The sequence below is a fragment of the Peromyscus eremicus genome, chromosome 11 (genome assembly GCF_949786415.1).
Source record: "Peromyscus eremicus chromosome 11, PerEre_H2_v1, whole genome shotgun sequence".
In the NCBI taxonomy this organism is placed as follows: domain Eukaryota; kingdom Metazoa; phylum Chordata; class Mammalia; order Rodentia; family Cricetidae; genus Peromyscus; species Peromyscus eremicus.
Window position 1 is genome coordinate 29,352,998 of NC_081427.1, and position 21,701 is coordinate 29,374,698.

The 21,701-nt window shown below is 40.7% G+C and overlaps 1 protein-coding gene across 2 annotated transcripts in view; it reads left to right on the plus strand.

Annotated features, from left to right (window-relative positions):
* Positions 1-21,701, plus strand: part of Wdr70 (WD repeat domain 70) — a 230,936-nt gene that overhangs the window by 30,955 nt on the left and 178,280 nt on the right. For both annotated transcript variants that reach the window (XM_059276768.1, XM_059276769.1), the window contains 2 exons: positions 15,297-15,356; positions 20,093-20,226. In XM_059276768.1, the coding sequence (XP_059132751.1) occupies positions 15,297-15,356; positions 20,093-20,226 (194 nt within the window). The remainder of the gene's footprint in view (positions 1-15,296; positions 15,357-20,092; positions 20,227-21,701) is intronic.

Genomic DNA, 21,701 nt, shown 5'->3' on the forward strand with positions numbered 1-21,701 from the left:
GTTTCTCTGTGTCTCGGCAACTGCTCCCACATTTCCACTTAGAGACTTATTAATTAAAAATGCTCAGCTGTTAACTCAGGCTTGTTACTAGCTAACTCTTACATTTTAAATTAACCCATATTTCTTATCTACCCTCTGCCATGTGGCAGTAACTTTTTGAACATGGCATGTTCATCTTCTCTCTCCGTCTGCTTGTGATTCCTCCCTTTTTTTCTCCAGAGTTCTCTCTCTCTGGCTTTCCTGCCTATACCTCCTGCCTAGCTAATGGCCATTTAGCTTTTTATTAAACCAATCAGAAGGCGCCTTGGCAAAGACACATCTTCACAGTGTACAAAAAGATTATTCCACAACAAATTAGAATAGAAATTGGTACCAGCGTTCATCCATGCCTTCTGCATCAGCTCCTTCCTCCAGGTTTCTGCCCTTTCTGAGTTCCTGTGCTGACTTTCTTTGATGATGATGAAGTGTAAACCAAATAAACCTTTCCTTCCACGTGCTTTCGGTTCTGGTGTGTGTTTAGTCACAGCAGTATTAACCCTAAGACATAGGACCATTTCAAGTGTGATCTTCTCTATACCACTTTTCCTAATACAGCTGCATGTGCTGTTTCCCAGGCTTAGTGCAGCTTGCTGTGGCAAACTTAACTTGTTTCCCTTGTTAAATCGTTATTTGTGTACTTACTTCTTCTGTCTCCCGATTGCAGTTACATGTAATGAACTCAAATATAAGTACTTTCTGGTAAAGTCTAATAGTTTTTAAAAACTCCCAGTGCTTCTGGTACAGTGATTTATGAATAGCAAGTATTGTGTAGAGAGAAAGAGAGAATTTGTTACATGGAATTGAATGTTTTTTGTTTGTACAATAAAAATGTTAATTTTATGACATTCTATTATTATTTTTTTTTTAAATCATGAATCCAAATGGACGTAGAGATAGAGAATGGAACTAAGAGCATAGGAATGTAAGTAAACCTGTTTCTGTCGGAATCAGGATCTCTGCCTTTTCTAAATATACACAGTGTGTAGTGGTTAATGATTGAGTGCTACCCTACACAGCACTTTGTAAAATGAATTTCTGATGGCTAGAGCTGGAAAGAAAAGTGCCAGAGCATATATACTAGTTAGGATGTATAAACTTCAATACCAACTGTGATTACATTGCCTTTTTTCTTTTCTGTCAATGTCTTGCAGTAGTGCTCACACTGCCCTGGAACTTTAAAAAGCTCCTTCCTCATCCACCTCTGTAATTTGACAGTCACCACTTTGAACCCCAGTAGTTGGCTTTCTATTGTTTTGCAATGCTGGAGATTGAACTCAGCCTCTGTGTAAACTGACGACATGACCACTCTATGGTGTGGTTAAGGGGAAGGTTTTTATTGCAGATAAAAACAAGAGAGGAGGAGAATCCAGAGGCATCTGGAGGCCAGCATGAGCTTTGATATGCTAATGGGCACCACAGGTAGCCACATGTCCTTCTGTCAGAGGTGAGGGAAATGACTCCTCTTGGTAGATAGGAACCTAAGGAATGCTGGCTTTTATCTGACAGCCAGCAATCCTCCTGTGGTCCAGGTTGAGCCTATTTCTGAGGTTTTGGACTGCCTCTTAGAGTTTGGGGAATTGGAGTTTTCTTTGGACCTGACAGCCTTATTGGACATGTTGGGCAAGTGCCCTGCCAACTGAGTGTCATCTCCAGCCCTTTTTAATATGCGCATTTCCTGTTAGTAATTAGCTGCCATTTGTGTTTAGTGTTACTGTTTAAGCTAATCGATTAGAAATGTTAATATATTAATTTCTTTTAGTAATGAACTTGCTTTTTTACTCATTCTTTGTTCAGTTTTACTTATCTGGAGGGTAGTAAATTTGTTCATTCAAGTAGAATTTTGAGGATTTATTTTTATTTTTTTTTGTTTTTTGGGTTATTTTTACTTTTATTGGAACTGAATAAACAACAATTCAGTTGGGAATTGTCAAAGAAAAGAGTTGAAAAATCATTTTTTAAAAACAATTCCTGTTTGTACATACTCCTGTTTTTTACAAGGTGAAAGTTATAATGAGAAATTAAATGGTGGCTTTGGAGTTATTGAGGTTTTCATTGTCCTCCTTTTTCATTGCTATGCTGTCTCACGTTACTACAGAAAATGGCCGGTCTGAATTTTATGACTGTAACTAAAGGCTAACTGTAGCAGTGACTTTTTAGCCGTGAACACCTGTTTTCCATGAACTTTGTCTGACTCTCTGGCTGGCACGTTCTGCGGTTGAGTCCAAGTTTGGGCCACCACTGTGTTTTTCTGTCTTCTGTCTTCCATTCCCTTGGACTTGGTCATTGTGAATCACCTGTATCAGTCAGTCTCCTTCCTCATGCACAGGGAAGGAGTAGAGAATCCAGGTGGTGAATGTTCTCATTAAGTTTTGATGAGGTGATACAGTAAGGAAACAGTTCATGGAAACAGTGTAAGGGTCACTATCTATAATACAAAAATGCTGACCTTTGTCACTGCTATCCTCTTGTTTAAAACAAAAATAATTTCATTTATTTGTGTGTATGTGTGTGCAAATGCATGTGGAAGTTAGAGGACAGTGTTCAAGAGTCAGTTCTCGGGACAACCATGTGGGATTGGGTTTGGTCCTGAGGTGGCAGATGTCTTTACCTCCTGACTCATCTTGCCGATTTTGTCATTTCCATTGTATTGGATCAATTTAATTTGAAGGTGACTTTGAAGAGCTGTTTTAAGACAGTGTGAGAAAGCTTAATGACTTAACATCAAAGGAGAATTAATATTAAAAAAAAGGTTACACCTGCAGAGTTCTGTCAGCAGAGGATGCTAGAAGCTTTCCAGGGTCCTTAGCGTGATTCCACTATGCTCATGTGAAGGCCTCATTCTCTGAAATGGGCACTAGGGGGAAGTAGAGACATTTTGGCAAGAATCCATTTCCATTTCCAACTGTCTTCTGTTTATAGTGGAAGGGAAAAGATTTTTCCCCCCTTTTTTTAAAGCCAAGTCTGGCCATGAACTTGTGAATTGCCTGCCTTTGCCTCCCATGTGCTAGGATTACAGGTGTGCACCATCATGCCTAGCCTGAGATTGTTGATAAGTAAGTAATACCACCTACAAATTGGCACAAGTGAGTTGTAGATTCAGATAAATGCTGGAACGATTACTTTTAATTAAAGCACACAGTTTTAAATTTCATCTTAAAGTTTTTTAGTTAGCAGATTCATATATAGGATAAGGATTGCTCGCAGGAATTCTACATTCAGGCACTTTATAATTTATGGGTTTTTTTGTAAGGTCAAATAATACCTATTCCTCTGATCACACAAACAAACATATAAATCCAGTCTTGTCACGACCCACTCTAAGCCCTCCAGTTCCTCCTATCATTTGATAAATAGTCCAGGTTCCTTGCCTCGGCCTCTGAGGTCTTACTTGACTTGCTTTCCACCGATTTTTACACTCTATTCCCTTTAACGTCCTGTCTTGTTCATGTCTCTCTGGCTACACTGTTCTTCCTGCTTTTCCTTAGATCAACTAGCGTGCTCCATGCAGAGCCCTTGCTTTTATCCCTCCTGAACGTGGCCCGATGCCTGAAGCTTTTGGTGGCCCCTTGTCTTCCTTGGATCTTTGCTTACATTCTAGTCTCTTGCTACTTTATATCAAAGTGGCTCCTCCAGCCTCTGCTCTTCTCACTGCTTTACAGTGCTACTGTTATCTGACGTCCTTCACTGTTGGTTCATTGTCTCTCCTGCCCAGAATGAACCTTCTGGGAGGGCATTCACCTTGTCTCTGTACTGCTGTGTCTCCAGTGGCTATAGGGGTGCCTGGCATCAAGTAGGCCCTAAAGAAATACCTTTGAATGAAATGAAAGAATGGCTCTTCTTGCTAGTGATCACTTTTCTCTCTGGGCATTTCATTGAATCAAGGCAGATCTGATTGATCTATTCTCAGTTTGCTTTAGAGACACTAAGGACCCTTATAATCGCACACTGGCAGGATGTCTTGTAAAGGCTTTGGCCGTTCTCAACTCTCAGTGTCAGGCAGAGTTTTCTTATCCACTCAAGTCCTTTCTGCTTCCGTGCAGTGGTTTTTATTTTGTTCCACAAACCTCTTGTGACCTGCTATGTGAATGGATGATGCTAGTGAGGACCCTTTCTTTCCTTTCTCTTTCCCTTCCCCTTCCCCTCTTCCTTGTTTTAAATGCTGGTGTGTGTGTGGTGGCTGGTGTATACACCTGTGTATATGCTGCACAGGCCAGAGGAGGACATTGTGTGCCCTGCTCTGTTACCCTCCACTTTATTCCTTGAGACCGTCTCTCCCTGAGTCTGGAGCTGGGCTGACAGGCAGCAGTCCCCAGCGGTCCTCCTGTCTCTGCATCTCATAGTGCTGACTTCTCTTATAATCGTGAAAAACTGCCATGAGCATCTTGTTTGTATCCTACCATTTCTTCCCACTGGGCGCCTTACCTTCTGTACTCAGAAAACTGTCTCGTCTCTCCTTCTGTGTCAGGCCTAACACTGTCTCTGAACCTTTCCCAGCCAGGAACATTTCCTCCCATCACCCTTCTGTAAAGTTGTAGAGTCCTTTCTCGTCATCTTTTATTCCGTCTTTTCCTGTTCTAGTTCTTCTCTCTTCCTGCATACACTTCATCTCTTGGCTGTTTACTTACGTTTCATTTTACCTTAAAACTTCTTTTGGGTGTGGGGAATCAGAATCTCAGTATTTAGCCAAGGTTGGCATTGAATTTGTGATCCTCCTGCCTCAGCCTCCCAAATGTTGGTGTTGCAGGTTATGTAGGTGGTGATGGCAGCAGCGGCTCCTTCTCCTCTTTCTTTCAGCAATGAATTCAGTGTAACAAAAGTCGTCCCTGTTGCTCAAGCTCAGTTGTTTTAGTTGGGTTATGAATTGATCTTTTCAACTAGTGGCTGTAGTTAAAGGACTGAAATCACATGATGATCTCATACACTTCTCAGAATGGTGAAGGAAACGGCCATAGAAACTGGCCCATCACCTTTTCAGTTCAGTAGGTGTAAGCACAGTGTTTGAAAGTCAAGTAGAAGACTGCTTTGATCTTTTGCCCCAATGTCTGTGTGTGTAAATGAGAAGACTTGCATGGATTCGGTTACCTCAGGCAGCCAGGAGGCCCTGGGAGCCCCTACCCATCTCCCCAGTGTTGGAGTCATAGGCACACAGCACTTTGCCCGGCTTTTTGTGTAGTTAAAGTGTGGGTGCTGGGAACTTGAACTCAGATCCGCGTGGTTGCCTGGCAGTCGCTTTACTGACTGAACCACCTTTCTCCTTCTGGTTTTGTATTTCTAAAGTTCTAAACTGACAGACTAGCACACGTGTATCAAAGCCGTTCCGATAGAACTCACTTTTCCAGTCTCCAGACCTTGATCCCTGTCTGAAAGGACATTTGTTCACTCTGTTTGCTGCCAGGAGTGCAGCTGATTGTCAGACAATTTGACACAAGAACGAGGCCAGCAGCATGACTCCTGTGGCCTCCAGGCAGCTGTTAATTTGCTGATTCTGTGCCGATCTGGGAGTGGATGTTCTTTTGTAGTTCACAATATGTGGCACACTTTGTAGACAAGAATCGATTTCTTTTTCATTAAATGAAGAAATTATTGGCACAGTCTTGCTTTTCACTATCATAAAAGTTAATGCTTCAAGAAGTAAGCCATTAATTGGCAAGCTAAAGTGTTGTATCTCTATAATTTCCACTTTTGTTTTTCTTCTTTTAGATAGCCCTGGCTGGAATTGAACAGTAGATTAGACTGGCCTCGGACTCACAGAGATCTGCTTGCCTCTGCTTCCTGACAGCATCCTCACTGTTTTTCTTCATTTTAGAGATAGTCTCAGGCCAGCCTCAGAGTTTCTATGTCACTGAAAATTACCTTACAGTCTTTAATTATTTTTCACACTTAATTTATTTAAATATTTTGTGTGTATGTGTGTAGGCATGCATACGCCATGGTGTACGTGTGGATGACAGAGGACAACTTGCCAGGGAGTCAGTTCTCTCCCTTCACCATGTGGGTCCCAGGGAGCAAACTTAGGTTGTCACGCTTATGGCAGATGCCTTTACCAGCTAAGCCATCTCAGCGGCTCCCTGCCCTGCAGTCATTTCTGCGGCTTCAGCCTTCCGAGTGCTGGGACTCTAGGCATGGGCCACCATGTCCAGCTCTCCTCTTGTTTCCTATATCATCCAGAAGTAAACGTACGTTCCAGTCCAGACACCTATAGGACCCACAAGGAATGCTTTCTTGGCGCAACAAAGTTCCAAGTGCAGAAACGAACTAACTACCCAGTCTTTCTGTGAAGTCCTTTTGACAGATGACGAAGCATACTGAAAAGTATTAAGTAACTTTCCATGGACACCTAGTAGTTAAAAGGTGTGTTAGGTTTCAGATTTAGGGAATGTGCCCATACTCATGTGCTTAATTAACCTCACTGCTTGTCCCCTTTCAGCCTCTGAGGGTTACCCATAACCCCCTCTTCCCCTTACCTCATGCCCCATGCCATACAAGCTGGAAACAGCCTATGACTGTGACTTTTCTAACAAGCTTTTCCTTGTGTCTGAATCCTGGCCAATACTTAGCACAATGCTGTTGGTGTGGCAGCCTGTGTGAGTGGTGACCCTTGTAAGGAACATTGTGGCAGACCTACCTCCTTCATCAAGACAGACTTCCCTTTTTACAATCTAGGTTTTTTTTTTTTTCTCCCTATGAATGGAGAACATTTTTTTTCCCCCTGCAAAAATCTTTCCTTCTCAAAAGCAGAGTGGAATGGCTCCTCCCTTGTGATACATCTGGTTTGTTATTTTTCTCCTTTATATTTTAATAGCAGGGTTGTTGAAATCTAGTCCATATATCCTAAAATTTGCTATTTTCAGGTATATTTATCTGGTAGTATTTAGTATATCCAGTGGACTGTATAATCTTCACATCTGTTATTTTCTTCTTTAAAATGTTTTAATTAAAGTGATTATTATTTTAAAATACGTGTATGTGTGTGTGTATTTGGGTGTGAGTATGTACATGTGGCTGCAGGGGTGTCAGATTTCCTGAAGCTGGAGTTACGGGGCAGTTGGGAAGAACCTGACATAGGTGCTGGAACTGAACTCGGATCCTCTGGAAGAGCAGCATGTGCTCTTAAGCACTGAGCCATCTCTCCAGCCCTTCATTATCTTGTTCTAAAGCATTTTTATACCCTCAAAGGTAACTCTACGATCTTTAGCTTTTATTCCTTATCCTCCCCAACCCTACGGTCAGTCTCGAGGAGCCGCTTGTCTGCTTTCCGTGTCCACAGATGTCCCTGTCTGGACGTCTGCTCTCGTAGGAATGAATCCTCCAGCGTGTGATCTTTCTTGTGGCGTCTTTTGCCTAGCCTCGTGTTTTCATGCTCATCTGTGATGTAGCAAGAATCAATACTTGATTAGTTTTTAATTCCCACAGAATATTCCATTACCTAATGAGCCCCATTTCTCCATTCATCATTTGATAGACATTTTCTTGTTTAAATTTTGTTGGCTACTTTGGGTAATGCTGTTCTTAGCATTTTATATCCACAAGTTTTTGTATGGGTCTGTATTTTCTTTTCGAGAGAAGTGTGTCTTCAAGCGAGATTGCATGGCAAATGGTAATTATGTTTGTAACACTTTGAGGAGCTGTGAATTTCTTTTCCAAAGTGGCTTTAGTCACTTAGTATTTCCCAGTGGTCAGTAGAGGTTCAGCTGATCCACGTCCTTGCCACTGCTTATTAATTAGTCTTCCTTATTTTAACCATTTCAGTATGTGCAAAGTACTATTCTAGTTTGGTTTTGATTTTAATTTTTCTGCTGAAACATGGTGCTGAACATCTTTTCATACTATTACTGATCATTGTACTATCTTTTTTAGAGAAATATGGTATTCAGATATTTTGCTTATTCTTTAGTTAGTAATCTTTTTATTGTTGAACTATAAGGGTTCTTTATATATGTGGGCATAAGTCTCATATCAAATACATGATTTGAAAATGTTTTCTCTCTTATTACATTTATGTTTATTTATTGTGTGCACACATACATTACTGTGTACCCACATGTGCTCTATAGCAGAGGACAACTTGCAGAGTTGATTTTCTTCTTCCATGTTGGTCTTGGGGTTCAGGTCATCAAGCTTGATGGCAAGTGCCTTTACCTGCTGAGCCATTTTGGCAGCCCCATAAATACTTAATTCCGTGGGCTCTCTGTCTCCCCATCCTCCTTTCTTCTTTTGGTGATGGTGGTGAGGAACAAACAGGACTTCTGTGTTGCTCAGGCAGGAGGTCTTGAACTTGAGATCCTGCAGCTTCAGCTTCCCGAGTGCTGGATTATAGGTGTGCACTCTGTATGGTTTCGGAATGTGATTGATTTGTTCCTTCCAGTGTGTCTGGTTCTCGTCACTTTGTTGATGTACTTTAACTACAAAGGTTTTAAATGTCTGGAAGTACTTTGTTTGGAATAGAAAGCTAGGGTAAGATGGTAGGGCATATTGTCTCAGCCAAAAAATCTGTGGCAGCAGGAGAAGCAGAGCATGGAAATCCATGGCACCTTTATGCAATCTTTGTTCCATCTGAGAAGTTATGGAATACATTTCAGAGTGGCTGAGAATACACACTTTTAGCAGTTCGAGGTGATATTGCTGTGACCTGCCCTGCTTTGGGTTGACCAGTGGTAGGGACTGAAGAAATGGCAGGCACAGGGATCGGCTGGGCTGTGTGCTCAGGTAGACGTGTACCTGCAGCAGCCCGGGAAGTCAGTGTACTTGTTCTGTGTGGAACAGATGAGAGGTGCTTCTTGGTGGGGAGTCTCTGTAGGAGTACAGTCTCCGGCTGCAGTCATCTGGCATGAGGAAGCTGCTGTTGCTATGTTTGCACATACATACCAGTTCTGGCTGAAATTCAACTGTTCTCAGCTCAGGGGAACCCTTTGCCATTCCTATGGGTCTGAGGCATTGGCATCCTTGACATGGATTGTCATGTCAACAGTACACATTCACTTAGGACTTCATTTGCTTCCCACATGATAGCTATTTGTATTTTGACATGCTTTATTTATTTATTTATTTATTTATTTATTTATTTATTTATTTATTCATTCATTCATTCATTCATTCATTCATTCATTCATTTATTTATTTATTTATTTATTGTGTATACAGGAGAGGGCGCCAGATCTCATTACAGATGGTTGTGAGCCACCATGTGGGTGCAGGGAATTGAACTCAAGACCTCTGGAAGAGCAGTCAGTGCTCTTAACCTCTGAGCCATTTCTCCAGCCCCCTTGATATGTATTTTTCAAAAGTTTGTTTGTGTTGGCTAGAGAGATGGATCATCATTTAAGAGTGGGTAATGTTCTTCTAGAGGACCCAAGTTCAGTTTCCAACACTCACATTAGGTAGGTCACAACTTCCTGTAACTTGAGCTCTAGGTGATCTCTGATCTCCAGGGCACCTACATTCGTGTGCACATACCCTTTCACACATAGATATGTGTGTGTGTGTGTGTGTGTGTGTGTGTGTGTGTGTGTGTGTGTGTTGAGGAGAATGATATATGTGCCATGGTATGTTTGTGGAGGTCTGAGGACAAGATTCAGTAGTCATTTCTCTTGTTCTACTGTGTTAAGGCAGGATCTCTTTTGTTTCTCCTGTGCAGCGCACTCTAGGCCAGTTTCCTGAGAGCCTCCAGGCAGTTCTCCTGTCTTCACCTCCCATCTCATTGTAGGAGTGCCGGAATTACAGATGCATCATTCATTTTTAATTTATAGTTGTGTATGCATGCGTATCTGTGTGGGGTGCATGTGCACCTGAGTGTAGATGCTTGAAGAGGCCAGAAGAGGGTGTTGGATCCTCTGAAGATGGAGTTAAAGGTTATTGTGGGCTACTGTATTTGGGTCCTGGGAAACAAACTTGGGTCCTCTGTAAGAGCAGTAAGTGCTTTTTACCTGCAGAGCCATCTCTCCCTGCTTCCTTCTTCTTTTGACATGGTTCTAGGGGTTCAAATCCAGGACGTCAGGTGTGTGCATTAAGTGCTTTTTCACTGAGCCATCTCAGATTTGTTGTTTGTTTTTTTTTGACACAGGGTCTAATTGTACAGTCACAGCTTGCCCAGAACTCAGTATATAGACCAGGCTTCCCGGGAACTCAGAGATGCACTTGTCTCTGCCTTGGGAGAGCTGGGATAAAAGGCATATGCCATTACACCTAGCTAGGTTTGTGGTTTTTGAGTCATTACCAGTATTGCATTTTTTTCTTTTTATGAGCTTATTGGCCATTTTGTTATCTTTGGAGAAATGTCCTATTCAAGTCTTTTGCCTCAGTTTCATTCATTCATTCATTCATTCATTCATTTATTCATTCATTCATTAATGTTAATGATTCTGAGTCTTGAACCAAGGTTTTATATATATACAACATAAGTTCTCTGCCACCGAGCAACACCCCAAACCTTTGCCCAGTTTTAAGTTGTGTTGTTTTGTTTTTGAGATGTAGAATTAAAAAACACACACACACACACACTCTGGATATTATCCATTTAAATATGTATGATTTATTATTTTTATTTTTTATTTTTTGGTTTTTCAAGACAGGGTTTCTCTGTGTAGCTTTGCGCCTTTCCTGGAACTCACTTGGTAGCCCAGGCTGGCCTCGAACTCACAGAGATCCGCCTGGCTCTGCCTCCCGAGTGCTGGGATTAAAGGCGTGCGCCACCACCACCCGGCTACTTTTTGGTATTTTCAAAACAGGGTTTCTCTGTGTAGTCCTGGCTGTCCTGAAACTTGCTCAGTAGACCAGGCTGGCCTCGAACTCACAGATAATCTGCCTGCCTGGGATTAAGGTCGTGTATCACTGCCACCCAAGTATGATTTATGAATAGAACCACTATTTTTTTTTTTTTTTTTTTTTTTCGAGACAGGGTTTTTCTCTGTAGTTTTGGTGCCTGTCCTGGATCTCACTCTGTACACCAGGCTGGCCTCGAACTCACTTTGATCCACCTGCCTCTGCCTCCCGAGTGCTGGAATTACAGGTGTGCGCCACCACCGCCCGGCATAAATAGAACCACTATTACTCTTTTTTCTCTTCATTGATTTAAGTAAGTAAGGAACAGATTTCAAACTTTAGGAGTGTCAGAGTCATAGAATTCTGTCCTAGAATCCTTCCATATTTTGAAGAGAACTTCTCCATATTTCTAAAGACATCTCAGATGCCCGTTCTCTAAGCTGCCCCTGCTTCCTCAGGCATAATGAATGGAGCATCATTCCATGCTGTGAACTCTGCATCTGCAGCCCTTTCATTTACCTCTCTGTTCTGTCTCATTGGCCTGATATTCCCTAGTGAGCAGAAGCTTTCTCACTGGACTTCTGCTTATCACTTTCACACTTGGTATATCATGTATGATTGGTGTTTGTAAAGTGAAGGTAAGACTAACAGTGGAATGTAGGAATGTTAAGTCAGTTTTATCAGCTCCTCAGAGATAGGCTAGAGTTTGCTTTAATTCTGATTTGTTTCCAGGTAGTCTTTTTGTTACAGCTTATAGTAACAAACATGTACAGCTTTCTTAACTCTTGACTTTTCACCTGAATGACTATGATTTGCAAATCGTTGAAGACACTGTAGGATCTTCTTTGTATAGAGTTGCTCAGGTTAGCCTGGATGTGCTTACTGTTGTTATTTGAGACAGACCAAAGAGCCTGGGAAATACCCTTCAGGCAGTATTAAAGCAATCCAAGACAAGAGGAGTATCTCCTTTTTCCATTACCATTGTAGCTTTTGTTATGAGTTCTTGTTATAAATTACTTCGCTAAAGTCATTTAGTCTATGATGTTCCTTGGCAGCAAAATCTTGAAAATATTTTATTGTAATGGTGAATTTCACACTAAGCCATATTTCAAAGTCATTAGTAAAAAGTTCTGGAAAAAGTACACTCACTAAGTGATATGCTCCAAAAAGATGGATTGCTACTATTTTAGATCATTAAGTTCTGCCAATTATATGGGATTTTTATGAGTTATGCCCTCCACGATTTCCAGTAAAACTTTGGTTTTAAATGTAAACAGCACTTTTAATTCACTCCTAATGTAAATATGAAGTTCTGTGGTCTGAGTTTTTTTGCTGAAGTGTTAGAAATTGTCTATATATAGGCACATTCTGTATTGAATTAAACGAAATAATTCTCATACCAGCTTTTTTGTTTTGCGATGGTATTTCTACTTTCTGAATGATTAAAAAGTAATTAGTTAAGAAATTAAAGGCAGACTGTAATAGTTTCTTCTTTTAAGTAATTAGTTATAAAATGAGATAAGAATGAGAGGAAACAATAGTTTCCTCTCTAACTGTTGTTTAAACATACAGTCTGATGTAGCAGTGTCCTATATAGTTCCCAGTGGAGGGAGAGCCCAGAACCCATTTGTTGGACCTTTTAATTGTTTTTGAATTTGTGTTGGAATAGTTTCATCTCTGAAATAGGTTGTGTGTAACACTTATCAGAAAATATGAAGCCTTGAAGTACATTGTCTTTGTTTTGAAATAACTGAAAATCCCCCAGTTGTTTATTTGTGTTCGTTCAACTCTCTTCTGGTTCCTAACCTGTTAGTAATCTGTTGCAGCAGTAGACTGTAGCTGTTTTCTGCTGTTGTGGTGTTCATCCTAAATTGAGTGGTGGTGTAATCATTTTCGTACAAGGTTTTCACTTTTGGGGAACTCTTGTCTGCTGCCTCTCATTGGACTGACCTGATGGGATAGTGCCTGCTTCTATTTATGGTCATAACCATCAATCCCAAAGTTTGACTTAGATGAAAAATTACTGTCTAACCTGATCATCAAGATAGACAGTGGGTTATTTATTCATTCCCAAAACTTTTATGTGTTTCCATATGTTAGCTGTTTTGTAGCATGAGGATGGTGAGATAATATAGTATACATAACTTTAAGAGATTAACATTTTGCAGTTTGGTTAGAGAGCAGTTAGGAGGGGTGAGGTAGCTTTACAGTGTCGCATGACATTAGTGCCTGAGGTAAGAAAGATTGTCATGAGATGGCATAGAAGTGCTATTTAACCCAGAATATGAAGTGTTGTGAAATCCTTCTAGGAGCCAGTGACGTTTGAGTTGAATCTTTAAGGAATCAGAGTTAAACAGGAAGCTAAGCCTAGAAAAAGAGGAAGATGTTATAACCAGAGAGACAGAAGCCTTAGAATGAATAGTGGCCATTGCTGATTGAGCCCTTCTGTGTGTTACGTTCTGTATGAAGAGCTTTGTACCACACTTTCATAGCAAACTATACACTTATCCAGAGCTTTCCAGTGAGGATAGTGAGAGTTACCACCTAAGTTAATGATGTGATTAACAAGTGGCAGAACTAGATCTGCATACTCTAGCTTTCCTGGCCTTTTTTTTTTTTTTCTTTTTGAGACAGAGTTTCTCTGTGTTGTTTTGGTGCCTGTCCTGTATCTGGCACTGTAGCCCAGGCTGGCCTCGAACTCACAGAGATCCGCCTGGCTCTGCCTCCCGAGTGCTGGGATTAAAGGCGTCGTGTGCCACCACCGCCCAGCTTTCCTGGCCTTTTTATCTGGGGTGTTTTCGCTCAGGAAAGGGCAGTTTCCAAATGGAGAGATGGGTAGTCACAATGCCGTTGGAAAGCCAGATGAGCAGGCTAAGTCTGGGGCATTTACAGTGACTTGCTTATTCATTCAAGAACTATTTACTCAGTGCTTCTGTGTGCCCAGATCTGTGCCAGGCACTAGGAATAAAACGACAGCTTCTAAGTGGTAGGGCAGATGGAAGGGAACTGGGTGAAACCATACTGTGGAAAAAACTTAGTTGTAGAGGAAAAGGTAAACATTAGGCAGTACATGTACATTAAATTGGTAGAGTTTTTGTTTGTTTTGTTGTGTTTGTCCTCAACTGTATGCCCTAACCCCCATTTGCAATACACTGGTACAGGGCCTGGGCTGAGGTATGCACGAGATAGGCTTACTCTCCTCTTTCCGTGCAGCTTGAAGGCCTAGTGTATGGGAAATACTTACCTGTTGACATGCTGAGGAAAAGAGCCATGGCAGGAGAAAGATTGAAAGTGGGGAAAGCAATGAAGATTTGATTAAGTAATGAAGACCCATAATCAAATGTTTATTGTAAACTCTGACATCTTATTTATGTATCCTTCTCTGCTATCTCTCACTTAATCTCTCCACACTTCTGTCATTTTTTATATTAAATTATAATTATAGCTGGAAAGTGGTGGTGCACGCCTTTAATCCCAGAACTCAGGAGGCAGATGCAGGCAGATCTCTGTGAGTTTGAGGCCAGCCTGGTCTACATCCAAAGCTACATAGAGAAACCCTGTCTTGAAAAACAAACAAACAAAAAGAATGCTTCAATCATTTATAAGCAGAAATAGAGGAATTGTAGTATGTCTAGACATGCAGAAGAAAGACATCCTCATTTATTTTCCTTTAAAAGAAAGATTTATTTATTATTTTTATGTGAATGTGTGTGCCTAGGTGAGTGTGTGTGTACCACATGTGTGTAGAAGCCCATGAGTTCCAGAAGAGGGTGTTGGATCTCCTGGAACTGGAGTTGTAAAGTGGTTGTGGACCGCCATGTGGATGCTGGGTGCTCTTACTGCTGAGCCATCTCTCCAGCTCCTTCTTCTCCCCCTTTTCTTCTAAGGCTTTGTGGTGAAAACACACACACACACACACACACACACACACACACACACACACAAGGAGATTCTGTTTGTCTTTATTTCACTGTGGCTAGTGGCTCATGTTTGTAATCCCCAGCTACTTGTGAGGAAGGTAGAAAGTTTGTAAGTTCAGAGCCTTTTTGGGCTACACAGCAAGTTCAAGGCTAGTCTGAGCAACTTAGAAAATCTTGCTAAAAAATTTACAAAAGGATTGAGAAGGGGGCTGATGAGATGGCTCAGTGGGTAAAGGCACTTGTTGCCAAGTGCAATGATTTGAATTCCATGCCTGTGACCTACATGGTGGAAGGAAGGAACAGAGGACAAGTTGTATATTGTACATGAGTATCTTCATGGCACACATATGGACACGCACACACATGCACACACACACACTAAACAATTAGTAAAAGTCTCTTCAAACTTTCCAAGGGAAGAAAAAGAAGGGCTGGGAAATAGCTGTGCTCTGGTAGAGTGTTTGTCTCACTTAGTCTCTGGGCACCAGTAGTACACAGCAATGCACCCCTTGGATGTGCTGTGTAGGTGCACATGTACATTATTTTACTCACTGATGTAATGGAACCTTCCTGTTTCAGAACCCTGTCCAAAGGATTCCTGATTCGCACGAGATAACACTGAAGCATGGCACTAAAACGGTAAGTTTAAAATGTTTCTGTTCTCTTTTTCAGTAACAGCTTTCCTGGAACAGTCAGCTGATAATTATATCAACAAACCTAAGACCATTCTAAGGCCGGCTGATGTCATGAAAGGTGCAGACATCACGGAAGTAGAAAGGTGACTTTCTCAGTCAATCAAAATAGCCATGCCTTTCATTTTTATGGGGACCACTTACTGTCGGTGTTATTGTTGGCATTAAGAACCTCTTTTCCTGGGATACAGAAAAATTATAAGACATTCAAATAATAGTTTTGTTTTTAGTAGCTTGGGAAAATTTCCCATTGTCCTCAGCTTTATTCCCATATCAGTGAAAGGCATGAGTTTGTTCACTTTGCAGATGAATGCTGAGATAAAAAATACACTGTAAATGGTTTCTGTGTTGCTCTAAGATTACGTTAATAATATTGTTTTTTCATATTATTTAACTACATATGTCACTTAAAGCCTAAAATAGAAATACTTGCTATGTAGGTGAAATCACTGTGTGTTATTGCAAAATTACTAAAAATGGTGGTTGAGTAAGCAAAGTGTGCACATGCAATGAAAGTGTTAAAAACACCTGTAGCTAGAGTTTTCCTGCCTGGCCCAGTCAGGACAAATCTCTGTCACCCGCCAGTCCCACAGCCGCTCAGATCCAACCAAGTAAACACAGAGACTTAGATTGCTTACAAACTGTATGGCCGTGGCAGGCTTTTTGCTAACTGTTCTTACACCTTAAATTAATCCATTTCTATAAGTCTGTACCTTGCCACGTAGCCGTGGCTTACCGGCATCTTCACATGCTGTTTCTCATTATGGCGGCTGGCAGTGTCTCCCTCAGCCTTCCGCTTCCCAGAATTCTCCTCTCTCCTTGTCCTGCCTACACTTTCTGCCTGGTCACTGGCCAATCAGTGTTTTATTTATACAGGACGATATCCACAGCAAACACCTTCCCATTTCACTGAAACTACCATTTATTTTTAGATGTATGGCACATAAGAAGAAAACATTCAACAGAGGTAGATCCAGAAATGGGAAAATTAATAGATAGGAATCTTAAAGTAGTATCACTCAGGACATAGAAACTTTTCACTTGTAATGATTGTTTTCATACATGTATTTGTTATATATAATCAGTTTAATGTCATTTTAAATGAAATGAAATATCCTCATTTCTGGTGGTTAATATCAATACACACCAATGTTACATTAAAAAATACTTTATGGTCGGAACCTAAATGGTCTGGACAGATTTTTAGGAGTCAGAAGTTTCCCCCAAATATTTGAGAACCTCTGCCTTTATTTTCTTCTTATTAACATATGCTTAAAAAATACCATGGGGCTGGGAAGATGCCTCAGCAGACCTGGGTCCAATTCCCGCACCCACATGGCAGCTCACAACCTTCTGTCACTCCAGTTCTAGTGGATTCAACACCCATTTCTGGTCCTCCTCCTTGGGTACCAGGTATGCATGTGGGTCCTATGGACGTGTAGTCAATGCTTTTAACTGCTGACCCATCTCTCCAGTCCCAGATAGTGAATTCTTTCTTTATTTTTTTTTTCTTTTTGGTTTTTTTCGAGACAGGGTTTCTCTGTGTAGCTTTGCGCTTTTCCTGGAACTCACTTTGGAGACCAGGCTGGCCTCGAACTCACAGAGATCTGCCTGCCTCTGCCTCCCAAGTGCTGGGATTAAAGGCCTGCACCACCACTGCCCGGCGTGAATTCTTTCTTTCAGTCCCAATATTAGTAACTCTTTCTTTTTTGCTACTCCAGTAAAGGTTTCTCATTTTCATTGAAAAATTCACAAGACCAACTTTTCTAGTTCTTTGAATTTTTCTGTGTTTACAGAGCTCTGTTTCACTTTCCACTCTCGTGGTGGTTTAGAAGAAAATGGCCCCCAAAGGGACTGGCACTATTAGGAGGTGTGGTCTTGTTGGAGGAAGTGTGTCACTGTGGGGGCGGGCTTTGAGGTCTCTTTTGCTCAAGCTTCCCTCAGTGTGATGTCAGTCGACTTCCTGTTGCCTGCCAGGTGTAACACCCTCAGCTTCAGAACCATGGCAGCATGTGTGCCACCATTATGATGGCAATGGACTGAGCCTCTTAAACTGTAATTAATTAAATGTTTTCTTTAAAAGAGTTAAATTCATGTTTTTAATTAATTAAATGTTTTCTTTATAAGAGTTGCTGTAGTCGCTGAGCGGTGGTGGCGCACGCCTTTAATCCCAGCACTCGGGAGGCAGAGGCAGGTGGATCTCTGTGAGTTCGAGGCCAGCCTGGTCTACAGAGTGAGTTCCAGGACAGGCTCCAAAGCTACACAGAGAAACTCTGTCTCAAAAAAACCAAAAAACCAAAACCAAAACCAAAACAAACAAAAAAAAAGAGTTGCTGTGGTCATGTTGTCTCTTCACAGCAGTAGAAAACCCTAACTAAGACAACTCTGAACTTTCTAATTCCTTCTTTCTGCTTCCATTTGGATTTACTTGCTTTTCTTTTGATAGTTTTTAAGAGTGGAAGGTTAGACTATAGCTTTTAGAGTTTCTTTTTCCTCCAGTGTTCATAGGTATATCATGCTTATACATTTCTCTATAATGTATATCTATTTTTAAATAATTGCTTCAATGCACTGCTGATGGTGATAGTAAAGGTGGATGTTTTTGGTCACCTCACAGAAAGACTGAAATATTTAAAAATGGGAATTTTGTAGGGGTTTCTTTTAAAGTTTGAATTAAAAATATAAGATCAATGGTTTATATTGAGTTGAAAAATTCTTTATTAAATGTTCCTTGAGCATGATTTTTAACCAATTTAAATTAAAACTTTATGTTTAATATTTTTCTATAATCATAAGAAAAATTGTCAAGTATTCAAACATTTATACAGTTAGCATGCTGCCAGGTCAAATAAATTGGCTGATTCTGGATTCACATCTAAAGCTTAAGACTGAGCAAGTGGTGAGCACTCTAAGTGTGTGGGAGAGAGCTGAAGATGAGGATGCTAGAGTCTGTTCTCAGGCTGGAGGGAAAGACATTTGGATATACATAGATGTATGTGCATGCAATAGCAGTTAGTGAAGAAAGAGGCTGAGGATCTGAAGGAGACTGGGGAGGGAGAAATGTTATAATTATATTGTAATCTCAAGAAAATAAATAAAAGATAGCCTGCGGGCAGGGGTAGGACATGATCTGTTATTTTATGTAGTAAGCTAAAATAGAAAGCTTAAGATAATTTATTTCTTGGTTAGAAAAGTCTAAACCATTATCCGTAATAGTTTGATACCTATTTCTGCATTTTATGTCAATTAAGGTAATTATTTCTTCAATAATATGTTTACAATAAGCATCTGTAGAATTATACTGACACTTCTGTGAGTCTCTATTTTCTTTCAATGTGATTAAAACACATTGGAGAAATGGTTAAACTTTCTGTGTTCTTCAACTCTTGGGAACACAGGGATTGAGGATTAGTTTCGTCTGTGGAAGGGGACACATTCTCTATCTGGGGCAGATTACTTTGTCCCCCTGAGTTTTGTTTTACAGACTTTTCATACCCTTTGGTTTATGTGGAGTAATGTTTATAGCATCGACATCGATCCTGCTATGTCTGAATGCTAGCTCTTACAGCATCATTGTGAGTCCAAGCATGGGAGTTCATGCCTGCAATCCTGGCACACTGGTGGCAGGGGCAGGAGGAACATGTCAGGTTGAGTTCCAGTTAGGTCTACCTATTGAGACCTTGTCTCAAAACAAAAAGCCGAGCAGTAGTGGCACAAGCCTTTGATCCCAGCACTCAGGAGGCAGAGGCATGCGGATCTTTGTGAGTTTGAGGCCAGCCTGGTCTACAGAGCTAGTTCCAAGAAAGTCAAGGCTACACTGAGAAACCCTGTATCGAAAAACAAAAACAAAAAACAAAACAAAAGCCCCAAAACAAAACAAAAAACCCCAAGTACCCCCAAAACTAATCCCCAACCCCTAAAACAAGAAAACAGCTCATCTAGAACAAAACACCATGGCTACCTTGAAAAAAGTCTCAATAACAAACCTTTATCATCTTGTCATTTTGCCCTCCCTAAAATTTTTCTCTTTTTGTTGTTGTTCTTTGAGACAGTGATAGGGTTTCATTATGTAGCTCTGGCTGTCCAGGAACTCACAGAGGTCTGCTTGCCTCTGCCTTCTGAGAGCTGGAAATAAAGATGTGTGCACCACACCCATCTGAGTTATATAAGCTTTGAGAGAGAGGGAGAGAATGAGAATGAATGAGTTGGTTTACATGGTCTGCACATGTACAGCTATGTGTACACATAGAAGCCAGGGACTGACGTCAGCAACTTCCTTAGTTGCTCTTTATCTTCTCTTACTGAACCTGGAACCATCGATTTGGCTAGGGTGGTTGGCCAATAAACTCCAGGAATCTGCCTGTTTCCAACACACATGCACATGTACACATGCGCAGCACACACACTCACACACACACACACACACACACACACACACACAGATGCACACACAAATACCAACATCCTACACACACATAAATATTTTTTCTTTATTTTGAGGTAACAATACTTACAATAAAGTCAAATAACACGGAGGATGCTGTCATCACTGCCTTTCAGAAGTAGCACTGGCTGACGGTGCATGCGTGCAGTGCCTCTCTGACAGTGGTGGGATAGGGACTGGAAATGGGGTTGGGATAGTAACTTGTCTTCGCCGTTCATTTGTTTGCTTGTTTTGAACAGGTTTCTGCTTTGGGTTTGGATCCCTCAGGTGCCCGCTTGGTCACTGGAGGATATGACTACGATGTTAAATTTTGGGATTTTGCTGGAATGGATGCTTCTTTCAAGGCTTTTCGATCCCTTCAGCCTTGTGAATGGTATGTATTAATAGCTCCATATTTGTTTTTTTTTTTCTTTTTTCTTTTCATATTTGGAGCTAATAGTGCTGTTGTCATTTGAATTTCATTATTAAATGAAAATAAAATTGTACATTTCTTTTCCTTAGCTTCCTTCACACACACACACACACCCCTCCATATGTGTGTGTGTGTGTGTGTGTGTGTGTGTGCGTGCATGTGTTATGTGTGTAGATGCATGTGCCATGGTGCCACGTGAAGAACAAGGACAACTTTCATCTTGTGGGTCCTGGGGATCTAGCACAGATCTTCAGGCTTGGCAGGAGTCACCTTTACCCACTGAGCCATCTTCTGGACCTTGACCTCAGTTTTAAAGGCATTTTCTATCATTTTTTAAAAACATTCTTCTATTTAGAACTTGTTCCTTGCTTTACTTTAAAATATTCCAGTAAATAATGCTGTATAATGTGGTAGTGTTTTGGTTTTTAGAGACAGAGTCTTTCCATGTAGCCCTGGCTGTCTTGGAACTCACTGTGTAGACCAGACTGGCCTTGAACTCACAGAAATATCCCTGCCTTTGCCTCCTGGGTGCTGAGATTAAAGTATGTGCCACCACTGCCCAGCTTATAATGTGTTTTTGTTTATTGTATACATCAGGCCAGTATTCAAGCAGTGGTCCATACTGCTTGTTGGTCAGTTAGCATTGTACCAAAAGGGCTTAACGTGGTGTTTCCATTAGCGGCTTTCTTTTTTGACTATAAATGGGCTTATAGCATTTTGCCTCCGTGTGGTATTATGTTACCCCTTTGTCTACTACCCAGTGTTTTTTAGAGAAGAGTAAAGGCTTGATTACACTTCATTCTATAGCACACTGAGTGTCATGTACTGTCATATTGCCTTAGTGTTAGTGGCTAGAAAATTTAGATAGATTCCTAAATTAAATTGGTATTACTGATACTAATGAAGGAATCTCTTTGTTTTAAGTGATTTTTTGTTTGTTTGTTTGTTTGTTTGCTTGTTTGTTTTGGTTTCTCTGTGTAGCCCTGGCTGTCTTGGAACTCACTTTGTAGACCAGGCTGGCCTGGTCTAACAGAGATCTGCCTTCCTCTGCCTTCCAAGTATTGGGATTAAAGGCATGCACTGCCATGTCTGACTCAAATGTAATGCAGGCAGACCACACATAAACTTTTAAAAAATGATTTATTTATTTATTCTTTGAAAAATAATTTTTATACTTCACTTAACAGAAACTTTGTGGAAGAAAATTGGTAACATGTAAATAACTATTATTTTTCTTGATGAACTTATTATCCATTGATGTTTGCTGTCTGGATTATTGATTTCATTGAAGGTTATGTATTGATGATTTTCTAAATCTGTCATTTTGCCTATAACTTAGCGGCACTCTTTTTTTTCCTTATTAAGAAATTTTCTATTAATTTTACATACCAACCACAGATCCTCCTCTCCTTGCTCCTCCCGCCCCTCAGCCTTCC